Source organism: Sander vitreus, chromosome 5, assembly GCF_031162955.1.
Source record: "Sander vitreus isolate 19-12246 chromosome 5, sanVit1, whole genome shotgun sequence".
Classification (NCBI taxonomy): Eukaryota; Metazoa; Chordata; class Actinopteri; order Perciformes; family Percidae; genus Sander; species Sander vitreus.
The window spans coordinates 35578461-35594951 of NC_135859.1; the positions used below are offsets into that span (position 1 = coordinate 35578461).

The following is a 16491-nucleotide window of genomic DNA, read 5'->3' on the forward strand; positions in this document are numbered from 1 at the left end:
TTAAGAAAAGATCATTTAGAACGTGATTAATTATTGTTCATTTATCGAGGTAAAATGTGCAATTAATCGTGATTTTAGGTCATACCTATGAAGACCACAGACAAAACATTTCTGACGCTGTAAATGCGTAAATTACAAGGCTCATCAATATCACTGCCCCATCAGTCAGGCACTACAAGCTCTGACCATAATTACACTTCCCATAAACTTTCATTGCTGGAGCCTATTCTTTCAGTTGCAACCCTGGCAGTGGTATAGCCTGGAAATCCAGACCCAAATCCAAAAGATTAAGGGTCTGGCAATGAGTAATGAAAATGGCCCAACTCGAGGGGCGGCACCAAGCATGCATTTGAAAATCTCACTGCACGCAATTGGATAACACTACGATCAATCACAACAATACACGAGGTGACGTATCCAGAGCCCCATACGCTTAGCTACCAGAGGAGCTAACTGGTAGATTAATGTTAGCTACCAGAGGAGCTAACTGGTAGATTAAACTCTTAGCTACCAGAGGAGATAACTGGTAGATTAATGTTAGCTACCAGAGGAGCTAACTGGTAGATTAATGTTAGCTACCAGAGGAGCTAACTGGTAGATTAAACTCTTAGCTACCAGAGGAGATAACTGGTAGATTAAACTCTTAGCTACCAGAGGAACTAACTGGTAGATTAAACTCTTAGCTACCAGCGGAACTAACTGGTAGATTAAACTCTTAGCTACCAGCGGAGCTAACTGGTAGATTAAACTCTTAGCTACCAGAGGAGCTAACTGGTAGATTAAACTCTTAGCCAGAGCCCCATACGCTTAGCTACCAGAGGAGCTAACTGGTAGATTAATGTTAGCTACCAGAGGAGCTAACTGGTAGATTAAACTCTTAGCTACCAGCGGAGATAACTGGTAGATTAAGGTTAGCTACCAGAGGAGCTAACTGGTAGATTAAACTCTTAGCTACCAGAGGAGCTAACTAGTAGATTAAACTCTTAGCTACCAGAGGAGCTAACTGGTAGATTAAACTCTTAGCTACCAGAGGAGCTAACTGGTAGATTAAACTCTTAGCTACCAGCAGAGCTAACTGGTAGATTAAACTCTTAGCTACCAGAGGAGCTAACTGGTGGATTAAACTCTTAGCTACCAGAGGAGCTAACTGGTAGATTAAACTCTTAGCCACCAGAGGAGCTAACTGGTAGATTAATGTTAGCTACCAGAGGAGCTAACTGGTAGATTAAACTCTTAGCTACCATAGGAGCTAACTGGTAGATTAAACTCTTAGCTACCAGCGGAGCTAACTGGTAGATTAAACTCTTAGCTACCAAAGGAGCTAACTGGTAGATTAAACTCTTAGCTACCAAAGGAGCTAACTGGTAGATTAAACTCTTAGCTACCATACGAGCTAACTGGTAGATTAAACGCTTAGCTACCAGAGGAGCTAACTGGTAGATTAAACTCTTAGCTACCAGAGGAGCTAACTGGTGGATTAAACTCTTAGCTACCAGAGGAGCTAACTGGTAGATTAGACTCTTAGCCACCAGAGGAGCTAACCGGTAGATTAAACTCTTAGCTACCAGAGGAGCTAACTGGTAGATTAAACTCTTAGCTACCAGAGGAGCTAACTGGTAGATTAAACTCTTAGCTACCAGAGGAGCTAACTGGTAGATTAAACTCTTGCCGTATCCGGTCGGCAAAACAGCAAAACCGTCCTTCTTGCAAAGGAACGATTGGAGCGCTGTCTTCTGTTCCTCTTTTAGATGAAAAACCAAGTCTAACTCGTTCATTGTAGCGGCCAAAGCCGTTTCAAACAACTGGTGTTCATCCGTAGCCATCTTGCAATGTTTACTAATGACTTGGACGTCGCAGCGCTGTCGTCATCTGTTTAGCTCGCCTCTGGCCCGCCTATATCAGATACACAGATGTGATTGGTGCACAATGGCATAGTTAATGAGCATCATTACTGAATGCCAGAGTGACTCGCTGAGCAAACTACAATTGTGCTCTCGCGAGAACTCTGGATTTCCAGGTTATCAGTGATAAGCGATCGTGGGAGCAAATTACAAATGATGTGTCGCATTGGCAACATATACTGCTCAAGACGCTGACAAAGATCATAATTCCCTGCCGAAACTCTATATCGTTCATAAAGATACCCATCAGGTAATGTTAACGGGGTTGTCGGTCTCTAAATGTTTTAACTTTTCTGAGCGCACCGCTCTCTCTCTCTCTCCGCGCACCGAGCTCCACCGGATCTTCTAAGAACGGTGACGCCGTTTTCAACCGAGTATTGATTGGTCAGCAGGCGGTGCTTTAACACCGGTTGATCTCTAATCTCTAACATAGCCTGCTCCCGAGCAGGTTAGGTGTTCAGCATAAAGTACCACGGCAATGCAACCCGGTAACAAGTGATCCACCGTCGTGACACACAAAACCTGAAGTTACCTCGGTAACCCCAAATCTTGCTTCGTAGTACAGGTCTCATGTTTGAATTGAAATGAAATACTTTTACTAAGGTGTTTACAAGATATTGAGTCAATTCTGATCTACAGAGGAAACCATAAAGTTTAGCCTGGCTCCGCCCTCCTACGTATTTCCGCTCAATTTTCATTTCCCTTCAGTACTCCGTCTGAGTTCGCGGTATATTCTTGGGTTTTCTCCGGCCAAATCTTTACCGGTCCAATCAGCGAACAGAGGGAGTGGCTGAGAACGATGACGTTGAGGTCGTTAGCGATTGGTTATGGCAGATCCAGAGTGGCTCTGGGCAGATCCACTAGTTTTAAACTTCAACAGAGTACCCGCCTTCAAGGAAGTTAATACTTCTCTCTGTACAAATGAAATGTACCAGAGTCTGGCAGGACCAGGCTAATGGACCAGAGTCTGGTAGGACCAGGCTAATGGACCAGAGTCTGGTAGGACCAGGCTAGTGTACCAGAGTCTGGCAGGACCAGGCTAATGGACCAGAGTCTGGTAGGACCAGGTTAATGTACCAGAGTCTGGTAGGACCAGGTTAATGTACCAGAGTCTGGTAGGACCAGGCTAATGTACCAGAGTCTGGTAGGACCAGAAAAACAATACTCAATGGAAATGCTCTTCCAGCCCATAAAATAAAAAAACACTTTCTCTATAATGCTGGTCAGTGCATATTCCATTTCATTTTAAACAATCTGAATTGATCAATATACCAACAATTTCCCAGATTTCCAGAAATATTAATCTATAAGCATCAGGTACATTTTGTTAGTTGTTGTTCCATAAACGGAGCGTGGAGAAACTTTAACATCTCCATTAGTCGCTACAATGACGCCATTGATTAAATGACACCATCGCGCTAACCGCTGAGAAGTGCATCTTGGTGTGAGATGCCTCTCTTGTTTAAGATTGAGACAGAGATGTGCAACGTCCTTTGATGTAAAATTACAGCAAGATAACTTGTGAAGTGACAGAAACTATGTCTGCCTATCAGCAACTAATTGGTATCGCCATTCGTCTTCCACTGCAGCCGGGTGTCATTCTGTTTAGCTGTGCAACAAAGAATAACTATCAGACACACACACACACACAAATAAATACGCACACACTGATTTGGAGGTCACATGTTGTCAACATTATCTGCACGAGTTCGGAGCTGCCTTTCTATCCTTCCTTCCAATTAATCATTTTCGATAAACAACAAACAAGCAATGCAGCATGAAGAGGAGGAGAAAAAAGCAGTAAGAGTAAGAAAAAAAAAAAAGAAAAACAGAAGGGAGAAAAAAAAAAAACCTTGCCAACTTTTCGGTCTGGGTAGGTTGGCCAGAAATAATTGGCTGTCAAGGATAGTGAAGGCACTGTTCTTTTTCACAGCCAGGCCGAGGAACAATACAAGGACAGTGTGGGGAGGGGGGGGCAACAGGAGGACTGGGCGGAGACAGAATGGCTTGTCACCTTTGTTTCCATTAAAGCTCAACAAGCGAGCCTGCAGAGGGTGTGCGGGGCGCTGCGGGCCCGGCTAGCTCTAATCGAGTGGACGGAGGAGAGATGGAGGAGATAGGTTCCTGTTGCCTTGTGTTTACTCCCTGCAGGGTGAAATATACAACTGTCCTCTCACACGGGCGGCAATTTTCTTGGATGCAAACAGGGTTTGGGTCGTAACAAGGCGGGTGGGCCTGAGAATGAGCACGAGCATGAGTGGTGTGGATACTAAGCTCACATCCATGGATGCTTCCACATCCTGCATGGTCATCCTGCATGGTCACTGACATAATCAGTAAATATACACACAGCTTCAAAGCACGATTATATTCAGGCAAAAAAAGACATTTGGAGGAAACAGTCACTGCCTTTACATGCAGTTAAAAAACATGAATACACAGTATTTGTGTTAAGGCAATACCCCGGTTTCTCAAACGCCATGTAAACACCTTACCCTTGCTAAATTTGGAGTTCTTCTCAGGAATACCCTGGTTACTAAAGGAATTATCTAGGTCTGTTAACCAGGGTATTCCTGCATGTATACACCTTAACCGGGGGGGGGAAACTTGGGTTAAGCGTATGCACATGCTCCGTAGGTTATAACTGCCTCTCCCCACACCGCTGAAGGCGATATTTTCTTTCCCACTTTGGCCACGCCAAGACCCGCCCTTCAATCACCACTATTGGCCAGGCGTCCATGCTAACGCAAGGTTACGTAACCCAATTTGTAGAGATCCCCTCCCCTGACCAATCGGCTATCCTAACCTTAACCACTTGAGGTCAATGCCTAACCACAACCAATCGAGCTGCTATTGAAGGGCAGGTCTTGGCGTGGCCATAGTGGGGAAAAAAAATGTTGCCCGCTGCAGTGTGTTTTGACCCGGAAATAGAAAAGAGTAGTTGGAAGCAACGGCGCCAAAAACAACAGCAACAACACAAGCTTTTACATTGAAACCCACTGAGGACTTCGCCTTGGCAAGTACTATCAATAAGACCCATTTCTGGGACTGAAAAGTCATCCAAGATTTAGTCAAAGGTCAACCGGATGAGAAAGCCTTATTCTGACCAGTTGTACGTTGTCAGAGCGCCACCTACTGTACCGGAGGTAGAATTACTCCCGTCATTCTTTCCCTCATATATCAGGGAGAACTGGCAGAACTCGGTTATTCACTTAAGTGGGGTTACTGCTGTGCATGTAAATGCAGTGAATGTATTTTGGAGGGGCCAAGCTGCAGATTTTTATTCCACCATAATCTGCAGGGGACAATGAAGCATGAGAGGCAAGAGTCTGCCACTGTGTGAAAAAGATCCTTTGGCACCTCGCTGCAAAGAGCCCTCTGAGAAATGTAGATATAGAAGTGTGAAGAACAGCTAGCAGTAAACAGGAGAAATGCCTTGGCATGCATCCTGATAGGATTGCAGAGACATACACACACAAATGCTGGAATACCTATACAGCACAGAAGACAACACAGGAGGATAATACGCACACAGAATCCCCCCGTGCACTTAGACACATAAGCACAAACACACACAGCCTAATAAAAGTGTGGCAGAGGCTTAGCAACAAATAGGCTCTGAATTTCATATTCATGAATGCACAAACTGTACGCCTATCAGCTCAGGCAACAAAGGCAATCCTCTCTGCTGTTCCCCCTGACTCACTCACCTTCCTGCAGGTACATGACAGCCTGCGAGTAGTTCTGCAGAGCGTGGTGTGTCCTCCCCAGGCTGCCGTAGGCCAGTGTCTTGGCAGCCAAGTCATTAGTCTGAGCCGCCACGCTCAGGTGCTGTTCCTGGAACACGACCGCCCGCTCGTAGTTTCCGAGCGACTCGTAGGTGAGGCCCAAGTTCCCATAGGCGCGGGCCTGGCGTGTGGGGCTGCCCGCCTCCTCTGCGATCTCCAGGTCACTTTGGTGGCAGCGCAGGGCCGTCTCGTACTCTCCCATAGACTGATACACGGCGCCCAGGCCGCAGCTGGCGTCGCCCTCCAGTAGTCGGTCCCGGGTGTCACGGGCGATGGCCAGCTGGCGCTCCAGACACGAGATGGCCTGCTCGTAATTTCCCAGCTGGCTGTGCAGCGCGCCCAGTTCACCGTAGGCCTGAGCCTTGCCTCCACACTCGCCCAGCTCATGGGCCACAACGAGCCGCTTCTCAAAGCACACCAGCGACTGCTGCAGGTTTCCCATTGCCCTGCAGGTAAACACAGAACACCAATGAGGGTAGGAGTGAGATAAGAAACCAACAAGACAACCTCAAAGAAAATCATTGGCGTTTTCTGTCCAAATAGATAGTTGATGTTGACAACCTGTGTTCTATAGATAGAGAAAACTAAAGACAGAAAAGGGGAGTAATAGTTGCCAGATGCCGGTTCAAACCGAGCATTCAAAGAATAAAAGCCCTAAATTAATGTTGTGTGATAATGCATAAGATCAGTTAGAAGACGAGAGGTTTTGAGTGTGACGTCTACTATTCCCCTCTGAACTCGTGCATGGCTTACACTGTCGTCTGTGATTGCTGTTGTGGCATGCAGATGACAGTGCACAATAAGAAGAAAATCATCTGCAAAATGAGGATTTCAGCAAGCCCTTCGTATTTTATTTTGCATTATTTTGTGGTCTCGTAGGATGCTATCGACTCTTTGAAGCATGAGGAGACATAGAAGGGAGAAGAGACGCGAGATGTAAGCGGTTGCCTCGAAAATAACTGCTTTGCTCAGTTTTCAGACATCTGTGTGCCAAAGCCTCTTTGCATACAGATAAGGCCGGGGCCACTCGTCTGCTGCTGCTGCTGCTGAGACAGCGAGCGCCAGGCTCACATCCGAGCCTCGCTTACCACCACCAAGGTGTCTCTGAACTACGGTGGCCCTTTACAGTGAGCTAAATAATATGCAAAGTAGGATTAGTGTGTGTACTGGCTAATGCCAGTCAATACAATTATCTATTGCTGCAACAGCTAGGGGGAAATAGATATGTTATACAAAGACTGGAAAGTACTTTTTCTAGCAATTGTGAAAAAGTGAATTTGAAACCTAATGCCTTTCATTTAACCCAGTGGAACTATGGAATAGAAGTTCATCATCAGGAAATAAACAGCAGGTTGGAGCCAAAGTTTCATACGTTTCATCAATACACAACGCACAAGGAGTACACAACCGCTACATTGGCACATGATCATGTAAACAACGACCACCTGCAGGAGGTCCGTTCTCTAAGGGTTAAAGCAGACTCACCTGTGTCCGTTGCCTAAGCCGCTGTAGGCCTTCTCCTGGTCCTGCATGCGGTTGAGGCTCTGGGCCACTGACAGATACTGGTCGTAGTACTTGATGGCTTCCTCAAAGTCTCCCAAAGCCTCGTAACAGTCCCCCAGGTTCCCGTAGGCCCTGCCCCTGTCCATCACCGCCTCGTTGCCACTCAGCTGCTGTAACGTGGCTAGCTGCTGCTCCAGGTAGCCAATGGCTTCCTCCATCACGCCTACATTCATTTTGGTGATGCCCATATTCCCGTACACCTGAGCCTCCACGACAGGGTCCTTCAGCCTCCGGCCCAGCTCCAGCTGCTCCTCGTAGCTCTTGAAGGCCATGGCGTACTTCCCCAGGGCCATGTAGACGGCTGCCAGGTGACCGTGGGCTTTGCACTCCCCCGGCACGTCGCCCAGCTCCTGGTACACCTCCAGCTCCTGGGTGTGGTAGCCAAGAGCTTTGTCATACTTCTGCACAAGTCTGTAGGTGGCCCCGAGGGCGGCGTAGGCGCAGGCCTCCATCCTGCGCTCTTTAACCTGAAACAAGGTCAAATGTCATAATATCAGTATTTAGGACATGACATTACCTATTTATATGGTGTATTTTTGTTAGTATATGTTGTACTGCAGTCATTGCACAACATTTCTCATGAACGGGTTTGTATTGTACGAAAACGTATGCACAACAATTTGTATGATATCGTACAAAATTACAGCGACTGTTGGCCGGTCACATGACAGTTTGGTTAAGCGGTCTTTACAATTAAATTTAGCCGACAAAAGGGGATTGTGAGCCGGGTACAGAGCACCGTGAGGTGGTGGTCGTTTTGGCTGCTGTTACAGTTCAGTTTAGCCGACAAAAGCTGACCATAAGGTAGCCTGGGAAAACCCTGACGAACGTCCGGAAAATTTGAGATTTGCTCTGCAATTCAGTCTGGCCAAGAGCCCATTTCCTATTTTTCCAAATCGAGGCACCAATCACAACCGTTGAGGCGGGCTTTACACGATGACGATAGTGCAGTGACGGCGAGCAGCTTTTTGTTTACATTCAACGGCTACCGAAGCACAGCAACTCGTTGATGCCGCTGTCGCTGCTACGTCACCCGCATCGTTGGTCTGATTGGTTGAAGGACTATCCAATTGCGCCCAGAGGCATTTGAGCGGCGTCCGTTGGTGACGCCCCTTTGGAAATGAGCTGTGAATGAAGCTTGCCCAGACCCACTCTCAGTTACAACTGAGAAGAGTCTGGTGTCAACCAGGCTAGACCATCAGGCAGTGGAGACAGTTAAGTTCAGACTCCAAAACGAATTCCAGTGCATTGCTTTTTGAAGCGATGTGTACGAATGTGTCATGAGAACAGATGTTTATGGCCATACCTGGTGAGCTAAGGCCAGTTGCTGCTCGTAAAACTGAATGGCTCCAGTCACATCTTTCTTACAGACAAAGATGTCTCCGAGGTTCCCCAGAGCTCGGAAGCGAGCCTGTGCGTTGTTAAGCGACTGTGCAAGGGACAGCAGGTATTTCTGACACTCCTCCGCCTTGGTGAAGTCTCCCAGGGCTTTGAACGCCAAGCCGAGGTTACAGTACGCCTTGGCCTGACTCAGTTTGTCGTGCAGGTCCTTGGCCAGGGCTAAGTCCTGTTCGTAGTATTTCACCGCGTCCTGGTAGTTGCCCAGACAGTAGTGGGCGTAACCCAGATTGTGACAAACTTTCCCTTCGCTCTCCATGTCTTGGAGGTCCGGGGACAGGCGGAGGTACTGCTCGTAGTAGGGCACGGCCTGAGGGAACTCTCCGCGAGAGCAGTGGAAGTTGCCGAGGTTGCCCAGAGCGCGAGCCTCGCTCTGGACGTCCCGGAGCTCCCGAGCTATGTTGAGGTGGTTCTGGTAATGTTGCAGAGCGCGGTCGTGGGCGCCCAGCGCCTGGTAAGCCACCGCCAGGTTGCCGTGGGTGGAGGCCTGCGAGGCCCGGTCGTTGACCTCCATGGAGATCTGCAGCTCCTGTCGGTGGTAGCGGACCGCCTGGTCGAAGGCTCCCAGGGCGTTGTAGGCATTACCCATGTTGCCATAGGCCCGGCCCTGAGCAGCGTAGTCGTTCAACTCCTGAGCGATGGCCAGGTGAGTTTTGTGGAGTTTCAGTGCCGTCTCATAGTCCCCCTTCATCTGGTGGATGATACCTGTGGAGAGAGCAGAAAGGGAGAGATAAAGAGAGAATATATCGTTAGACCAAAGGTGCCCAAAAAAAGATGAAGGGCCAAAATGTATCTCGATGGAATAATCCCTTAATTCTTGTAATTCTTCGTAGATAAAGCTTACATATGTGATTTAAGAGGGAAGTTTACCAGCACTGTGCTTTACACTGCCGAAAAGTCAGATTAAAGTGCTCAATTATGCTCATTTTCAGGTCCATAACTGTATTTTGAGGTTGTACCAGAATAGGTTTATGTGGTTTAATTTTCAAAAAACTTTCTGTTGTACTGCACATTGCTGCAGCTCCTCTTTTCAACCTGTCTGTTTTAGCTACAGAGTGAGACATCTCACTTCTGTTCCCTCTTTGTTGGGAGTCGCACATGAGCAGTACCTAGGTAAGGACTACTAGCCAGTCAGAAGCAGAGTATGAGGGCGTGTCCTGACAGTACCTAGGTAAGGACTACTAGCCAGTCAGAAGCAGAGTATGAGGGCGTGCCCTGACAGTACCTAGGTAAGGACTACTAGCCAGTCAGAAGCAGAGTATGAGGGCGTGCCCTGACAGTACCTAGGTAAGGACTACTAGCCAGTCAGAAGCAGAGTATGAGGGCGTGCCCTGACAGTACCTAGGTAAGGACTACTAGCCAGTCAGAAGCAGAGTATGAGGGCGTGCCCTGACAGTACCTAGGTAAGGACTACTAGCCAGTCAGAAGCAGAGTATGAGGGCGTGCCCTGACAGTATGTAGGTAAGGACTACTAGCCGGTCGAACACCTCAGTGGGGAAGTTACAACACATCAAAGGTGATTGTGGAGTACATTAACTAATGACTTGTGATTTCAGGAAGGCCTCGGGAAATGTATATTGTATTGCTAAACTAAATCAACATCGTCATGAGTTTATAGCATTTGTTCCTTTGTTTCACTTGAGGATATTTAAGGCAAAAGATTCTGAATGTCTGGAGAGGATTGCATTGAGATGCTTCCTCTCCATGCAGCATGACATAAAGACTTGATTCGTCACACCAGCGACTCTGGGATTTTTAAGAGAGCAAGGAGAACAAGAGCAACAAGAGGAACTTAAAGACCCATTTAAGGGGAAATTGTAATTGAGTAAAATTCAAGTGCCTTGTCAGCTCTTTGTGTACTAAACAAGTCATATGGTTGTTAAAATATGCTCTCCAAGCCATCTGTTCTCTGCTTACACAACACGCTCTCCCACAGAATTATGGTCATTAAAATGTAGCACAATCAAACAGAGTTATTACAACACCAAAATAGAATCGTTTGATTGTCTAAGCTGTCTTTGATGATCGCGTCTTAGAGGGATTTTATCAAAATCAACAACTTTTCCACAGGGTTGGAAATGGTAACGCGGGAACAAGAAGGAAAAGACAGAAGGAGTGAAAGTGTGAAGAGCTGACTGAAAGCTCAGCAAACAACTTATAGAAAAAAAAAAAAAAGAAGAAGAGGAATTAAGTGTGAAGAAACAATAAATAATGGACAAGCCGGTGCATGGAGCGTAATACCTCTGATAAAATACCATCCTCTGAAAAATAATAGCTTTACCTCCACAGCCAGGCAGCCATCTGGCACGCATGCACACACACACGCACACACACACACACGCACACACACACGCACGCACGCACAGACGCACACACACACATACACAAATGTGCAGCCACACCCACGTGCTCACACAAACACTGACTAATACACAGCAGAGAGTAAAGAGACATCTCAGCATATCTACCGTCTATCTCTCCTCCTTCCCTCTGAGACTCGCTACAACCTCTCTTTTTGCATCGTCACCCAGCATCCAGTGATAATAATTTAGAGAGGCAAAGATGAATCGATTAGTTGTCAACTATTAAATTAATCGCCAACTATGTTGATAATCGGTTTGAGTCATTTTGTATTAAAAAAAGCCAAACTTCTCTGCTGTCAGCTTGTTAAATGTGAATATGTTCTAGTTTCTTCTCTCCTCTGGGACAGGAAACTGAATATCTTTGAGTTGGGGACAAAATGAGACATTTGAGGACGTCATCTTGGGCTTTTTTGGGAAACAATGATCCACATTTTTCACCATTTTCTGACATTTTAGAGACCAAACAACTAATCCATTAATCCAGAAAATAATCCACAGATTAATCGACAATGAAAAGAATTGTTAGTTGCAGCTCTATCTTGATATGAGACTCGATATCGTCTTAGATTTTGGATATCGTAATATGGTGCTATGGCATAAGTGGCGTCTTTACCTGGTATTAAAGGCTGCATTACTGTAATGCACTTCACTTTAACCCTAACCACATTTTTGTTGCTTTTCCCACTTTTTTTTTTTCGATGTTTTTATGCTTTTTTTCCTCTTTCGTCAAAGTTTTTGACGCATTTTCCCACTTTTTTAAAAACATTTTTATCGCATTTTGTAAAGCTTTTTTCAACATTTTTCAGGCTTTTTTTCAATGTTTGTCGCTTTTTCAGATTCTATTTTGTATCTTACTGTTCTCAAACTGTTTTTATTATTGTCATATTATAGCATCATATCATTACTGTCATCATTCCGTTTACCAAAAGAGCAAATCACTTATCATGTGAAGGCGGCTTTACTGATAATATGTAAGCTCGCTGAGAGAGAAGACAGGAAGACAGGCTGCAGGCTGGTGGACGGAGACAGAGAAACCTGCTGCAAGGCAAACAACTTAAGTCCTTCGCCCACCAGCGTGGCCATTGTTGCTTTGCTGCGTCAGCATGGAGACTAATGGGCTGCTGGGATGAGGGGGGAACAGAGCTGCTGATGGGACACCGGGGATGGAAACGGCCAGAACCGGTGGGAACCAGAGGCGGAGATGGGGCTCTGTGGCTTGTGGTGAGTTTGTGATGGTGCCGTCGGGATTAGTTACCCGCCATGTGTGTTTTCCCATTCATTTCATGCGAAACCTGCCACAGTATGGGCCTGAACACAGGCTGCATAAACAGCGGGACTGAAACTAAACAGACAGCTCAAACGACTGCAGAAGTTAAACGTTAGATGTGGCTACGCACTCAGATGTTGGCTCAATTTAAAAACTCAGCACATTAGGCCAATGAGAATGGAGTAAAAAAACGCTTTGGCGCCTCTACAGTGTGAGCCACTGGGCTGCGTGTTGATTTGATACATTACCAGTAGGGCTGCAACTAACGATTATTTGCATTACTGATTAATCTGCCCGTTTTATTTTGCTTCGTCCGTTTGGTCTATAAATAAATAAATTGTGAAAAACGTCCATCCTAGTATCTCCAGGGTGATGTCTTTAAATATTTTGTTTTTATTTTGACCAAAACCCAAAGATATTTAGTTTAACGTGATATAAAAGAGTAGGACAGCTCCATATTTGAGAGGCGAGAACCACATTTTCTGCAATATTTTCATAATAAAATTACTTTATCAAAATAATTGGCGATTATTTTTCTTTCGGTCGACTAATCGTTGCAGCTCTAATTACCAGGTATGCATATTTATACATACTGTACATGCATACATACATTTGTAGGTTGGTGGACACGGAAGAAATTTACGAGTGTGAAAATGCATCATCAGTATTTCACTTAAAAGCATTTCTAATGAGGAGAGGAGTTTCAAACCTGCCTAAATTGGAAGTAGAGCTTAGATCTGGCCCAAAAAATCAAGCCTGACCCGACCCGAGCACGTTGTGTCCGAGCCTGGCCCGACACATTAACTGTAACTATGAGCCCGAGCCCGATTTAAACCCGACAATGTTTTAACACGTGGGCCGTTATAACTGACGTTCTCAACTACAACTCAGAGTTGTTGTTCAGAATGATCTTAATAAATACCAGTAATGCAACAAGGACGAAGCATGTCAACTGCTGTTAGTTTATTCAGAACGGATCGCAAATGGATCTGAATGAAGAAACGTAAAATAACCTCGACCCTAGCTGCTCCCTCAGCTGAATAGTGAGGGGAACAGATGAAGGCAGCAACATAATCAAAGCCCTGGAACCATATAGGAGACTTTCTGGTCTCCATCACCTAATTGGCCGACAACAGTGCTGCAGAGGGGGGGAGACGCGACGTAGCAGTTTACCTCCCACTCAAGTCAGTGCAGGACATCCACCCAGAGCTACGGGAGGAGCTGGAGAGGCAGAGCTTGCACACAACACACAAATGCTTGTTTAAGGGCCCGGCCCGATTATAGCGGTGTAAAATGTCGGGCCCGGTTCTGGCTCGGGCAGAGAATATAAACTCTAATTGGAAGTCTGAATGATGTCTGTTCTGCAGAAAAAAAAACATCATCAAAGATCCTCTGCCTACTTAATTCAGACCACGACTCAGCATGCAGCAGGCACCCACTGACAAATCAACCCTGATTTGCCGTTTGTTTGCTGGTTGGCGCTGTCAGGTGAAAGCGATGCAACCTGAACGGACCTCGTGATCCTCAGGTCAACGCCCTGAGGATTTGGTATGCTCGATGTATCGCAGGGGGGAACGCGGAGAGGGAAGCAGCGCTGCCAAATAATGCAGCGAGAATTCAGATTGCAAATGACTTAACTTCTCAATGAGTGGAATCCATGTTGCGTCTTTGGACTTTGTACAGTTCAAACGTAGTAACAGTGCCTTTGGCTTCTGCGTCAACTCCACGCCATCGCTCCTACGGCGTCGTGACCCTTTCGGAGTTCTGCGTCAGGGTTGCTTCGCATCGCGGTGCATCTCACCGCCATAACGCGAGGGGGTGATAAGTCTGAGGTTATTTGCGAGGTGTCTGCCAGCCAGTTTGTGTTATATTAGCAAGCTAACTTTAGCACAACCGCCCACAAAGTACTGCTTGCTGGCCAAGTGCTTATTTCAAAACGTTACTGACATATATAGACACTTTACAAACAGATAACCCCCTCAATATGTCTGAGTTTATTTGAAAAGCTGATGTCAGTGAACTAGCATGTTGCTACTCCCCACAGTAGGCTGCTTGAAACACCGACTATCAGCACACAGGACCAGCTGACCAATCACAGTCCTTGCGGCAAAGTTACACATTTTTGGAGGTGCACGTCCAGCTACGGCGGAGGGCTCGAAGGGGGGTTTATGCGACGCAGAGGGGTCTGCGAGGGTACGGCGTCAATTCGACGCAGAAGCATAAATCAGCCTTGAGAGTGAAAGCATGTTAAGATTCACAGCAGGCTCGTTGGAAGAGCACTGACAGCTCTCGCCACAAAGTCACTCCCAAGGTTATGCTTTCCCCAACGGAGGCTGATCTTACCGAGGATGTAATGCCTACTGATGTATTACCAGCAACATGTTCCATGCTGCAGGCTAAAAATGGATCTGGGGCTCAGCGATGGACGGAGGGGTGGAAGAGGAAGAGAAAGAGGCTGGGGGTCTGTGGCCAGGTTTGAGTTTCGGGCTTGGAAGCTGCAGCCCAAAAGTGCCATAAGCCTTAGGCTATGCCTGCAGCTACACTAGGAGCAAGACATTTTTCTCTGCCCTCCCCCCACATATGGTAAAAGGATTATGGAAGCCGCTGGGAATCGTATCCAGCAGGATAGCAAATAAAACCATACCAAATGCTGGTAAACACTGCTGAATCACAAATATTTGGAATGAGTACAGTGGTCAATTGGTCACAAATGTTGTCCAAATCAAAATGAGCTCACTCAGATTCAGTAAGTGTTAACATCTGAGTCTGTGGTGTACTTTATAGAGCTCAACAGTGTGGTTCTGGAATTAAAAACCCCCGTTCTATTTTCTCCATAAGGATTTTGATTATCAGCCATAATGTCTAAACCATCCAACGCAGACTGACCCCGACCTGTGAGACTGAGAAACGAAGGGTTCCCGCTCCTGTAATAGCCACAAGTCGGTATGAAATCATCCTTGTTTTTAAGAAAATGTCATGGAGAAGTACTATACCACCCACAATCCTAAGCGGAACAGCGACAGCTCTGATTGGCGCTGCTCGCCTGGCTGCTACCACTGAAGTCTATGCTCGTTACTGTTACACAGTCTCGTACCTTTTGCCTTTTTAAAAATGTTTTTTGTGCGCCGAATCAAATGTTTTACGGCCATCCCGTAGCTGGCTGGCTTTGGTTCCAGGCTTAAAACTCTTCATAGAAGCATATTCTGCAACACACACACCGAGGCGACAGTTCTCTGGGACATGTTTTCATGCAAACCGCTAATTAGCTTAAAACGCTAGTCGTCGGGGCAGAGGTATAAAGTAAAAAGAAATCTCTATTTCTACACCACTAACAAGGCTCAAAATATCACCACACTTCCACGGTAGCATAATGAGGGTCCCTACATGTAAACCGAAGCATTGAGAACAGACAGTTTATTAAAAAGAGAGTTTATAAAGACAGTACCGTTCACGTATACAGGCGGGCGCCATCTTGGGAAAACAGTCACGACCAGTCGAGCGACGAACGCCCTGCAACCAGTAACCAGGGGTTCGTCGTTCAGCTGGTCATGAAAACATATCCCAGAGAACGGTCGACGAATCGGTACCCATGAATTAATAACCCCCAGGTTCATTTTGTGCCGGATTTGTCCTTTAATATATTAAATAATATGCCTCAATTATTTCTCTTTTGTGCACAGCTTGAGACTGGAAAAAACCCAGGACAAAGCACACAACACATCATTCAAATACATTCACACAGAGCCCGATTCCCCCCCACCACCTAACCAAAGACATTAAAAGCATGACAATGTGCTGTCACTTTCCATTACACAGCTGGCTGTACAGAGAGGGATCTGCGGCGGTGATGACTTTGAAGGATGGTGTCTTGTGCGGAGTAAATCACTGTGTCATTCTTCCAGCGAGCTATGGAGGTCCAGAGCGCCGCTGACTGCAGACAGCTAAGAGGATTTCACCAACAATGCTGCTGCTGCTGCTGCTGCTGCTGCTGCTGCCGCCGCCACTGGGCTGGCGTGATACTGGGAATAGAGCAGGGATGACCAGCCTGAGCCCAAAATAATAACTGGGTTGTGTTCCTCATTTGTATTTAAGAACGAGGTCAACATTATAATTCACATTCGTGTTTGAGAAGTTCAAACCAGAACAGGATGCCGGAATTTGTGGCGTTTGTGGAAATGTTGATGCATATTCAGGCCTCAGCTGGAGGAGAT

At 46.3% G+C, this 16491-nt stretch overlaps 1 protein-coding gene across 3 annotated transcripts in view; it reads right to left on the reverse strand.

Moving 5' to 3' along the window:
- LOC144518755 (tetratricopeptide repeat protein 28-like) overlaps positions 1-16491 on the reverse strand; it is a 323665-nt gene that overhangs the window by 41193 nt on the left and 265981 nt on the right. For all 3 annotated transcript variants that reach the window (XM_078251654.1, XM_078251655.1, XM_078251656.1), the window contains 3 exons: positions 8559-9355; positions 7175-7719; positions 5612-6135 (listed from right to left, as the gene is read on the reverse strand). In XM_078251654.1, the coding sequence (XP_078107780.1) occupies positions 5612-6135; positions 7175-7719; positions 8559-9355 (1866 nt within the window). The remainder of the gene's footprint in view (positions 1-5611; positions 6136-7174; positions 7720-8558; positions 9356-16491) is intronic.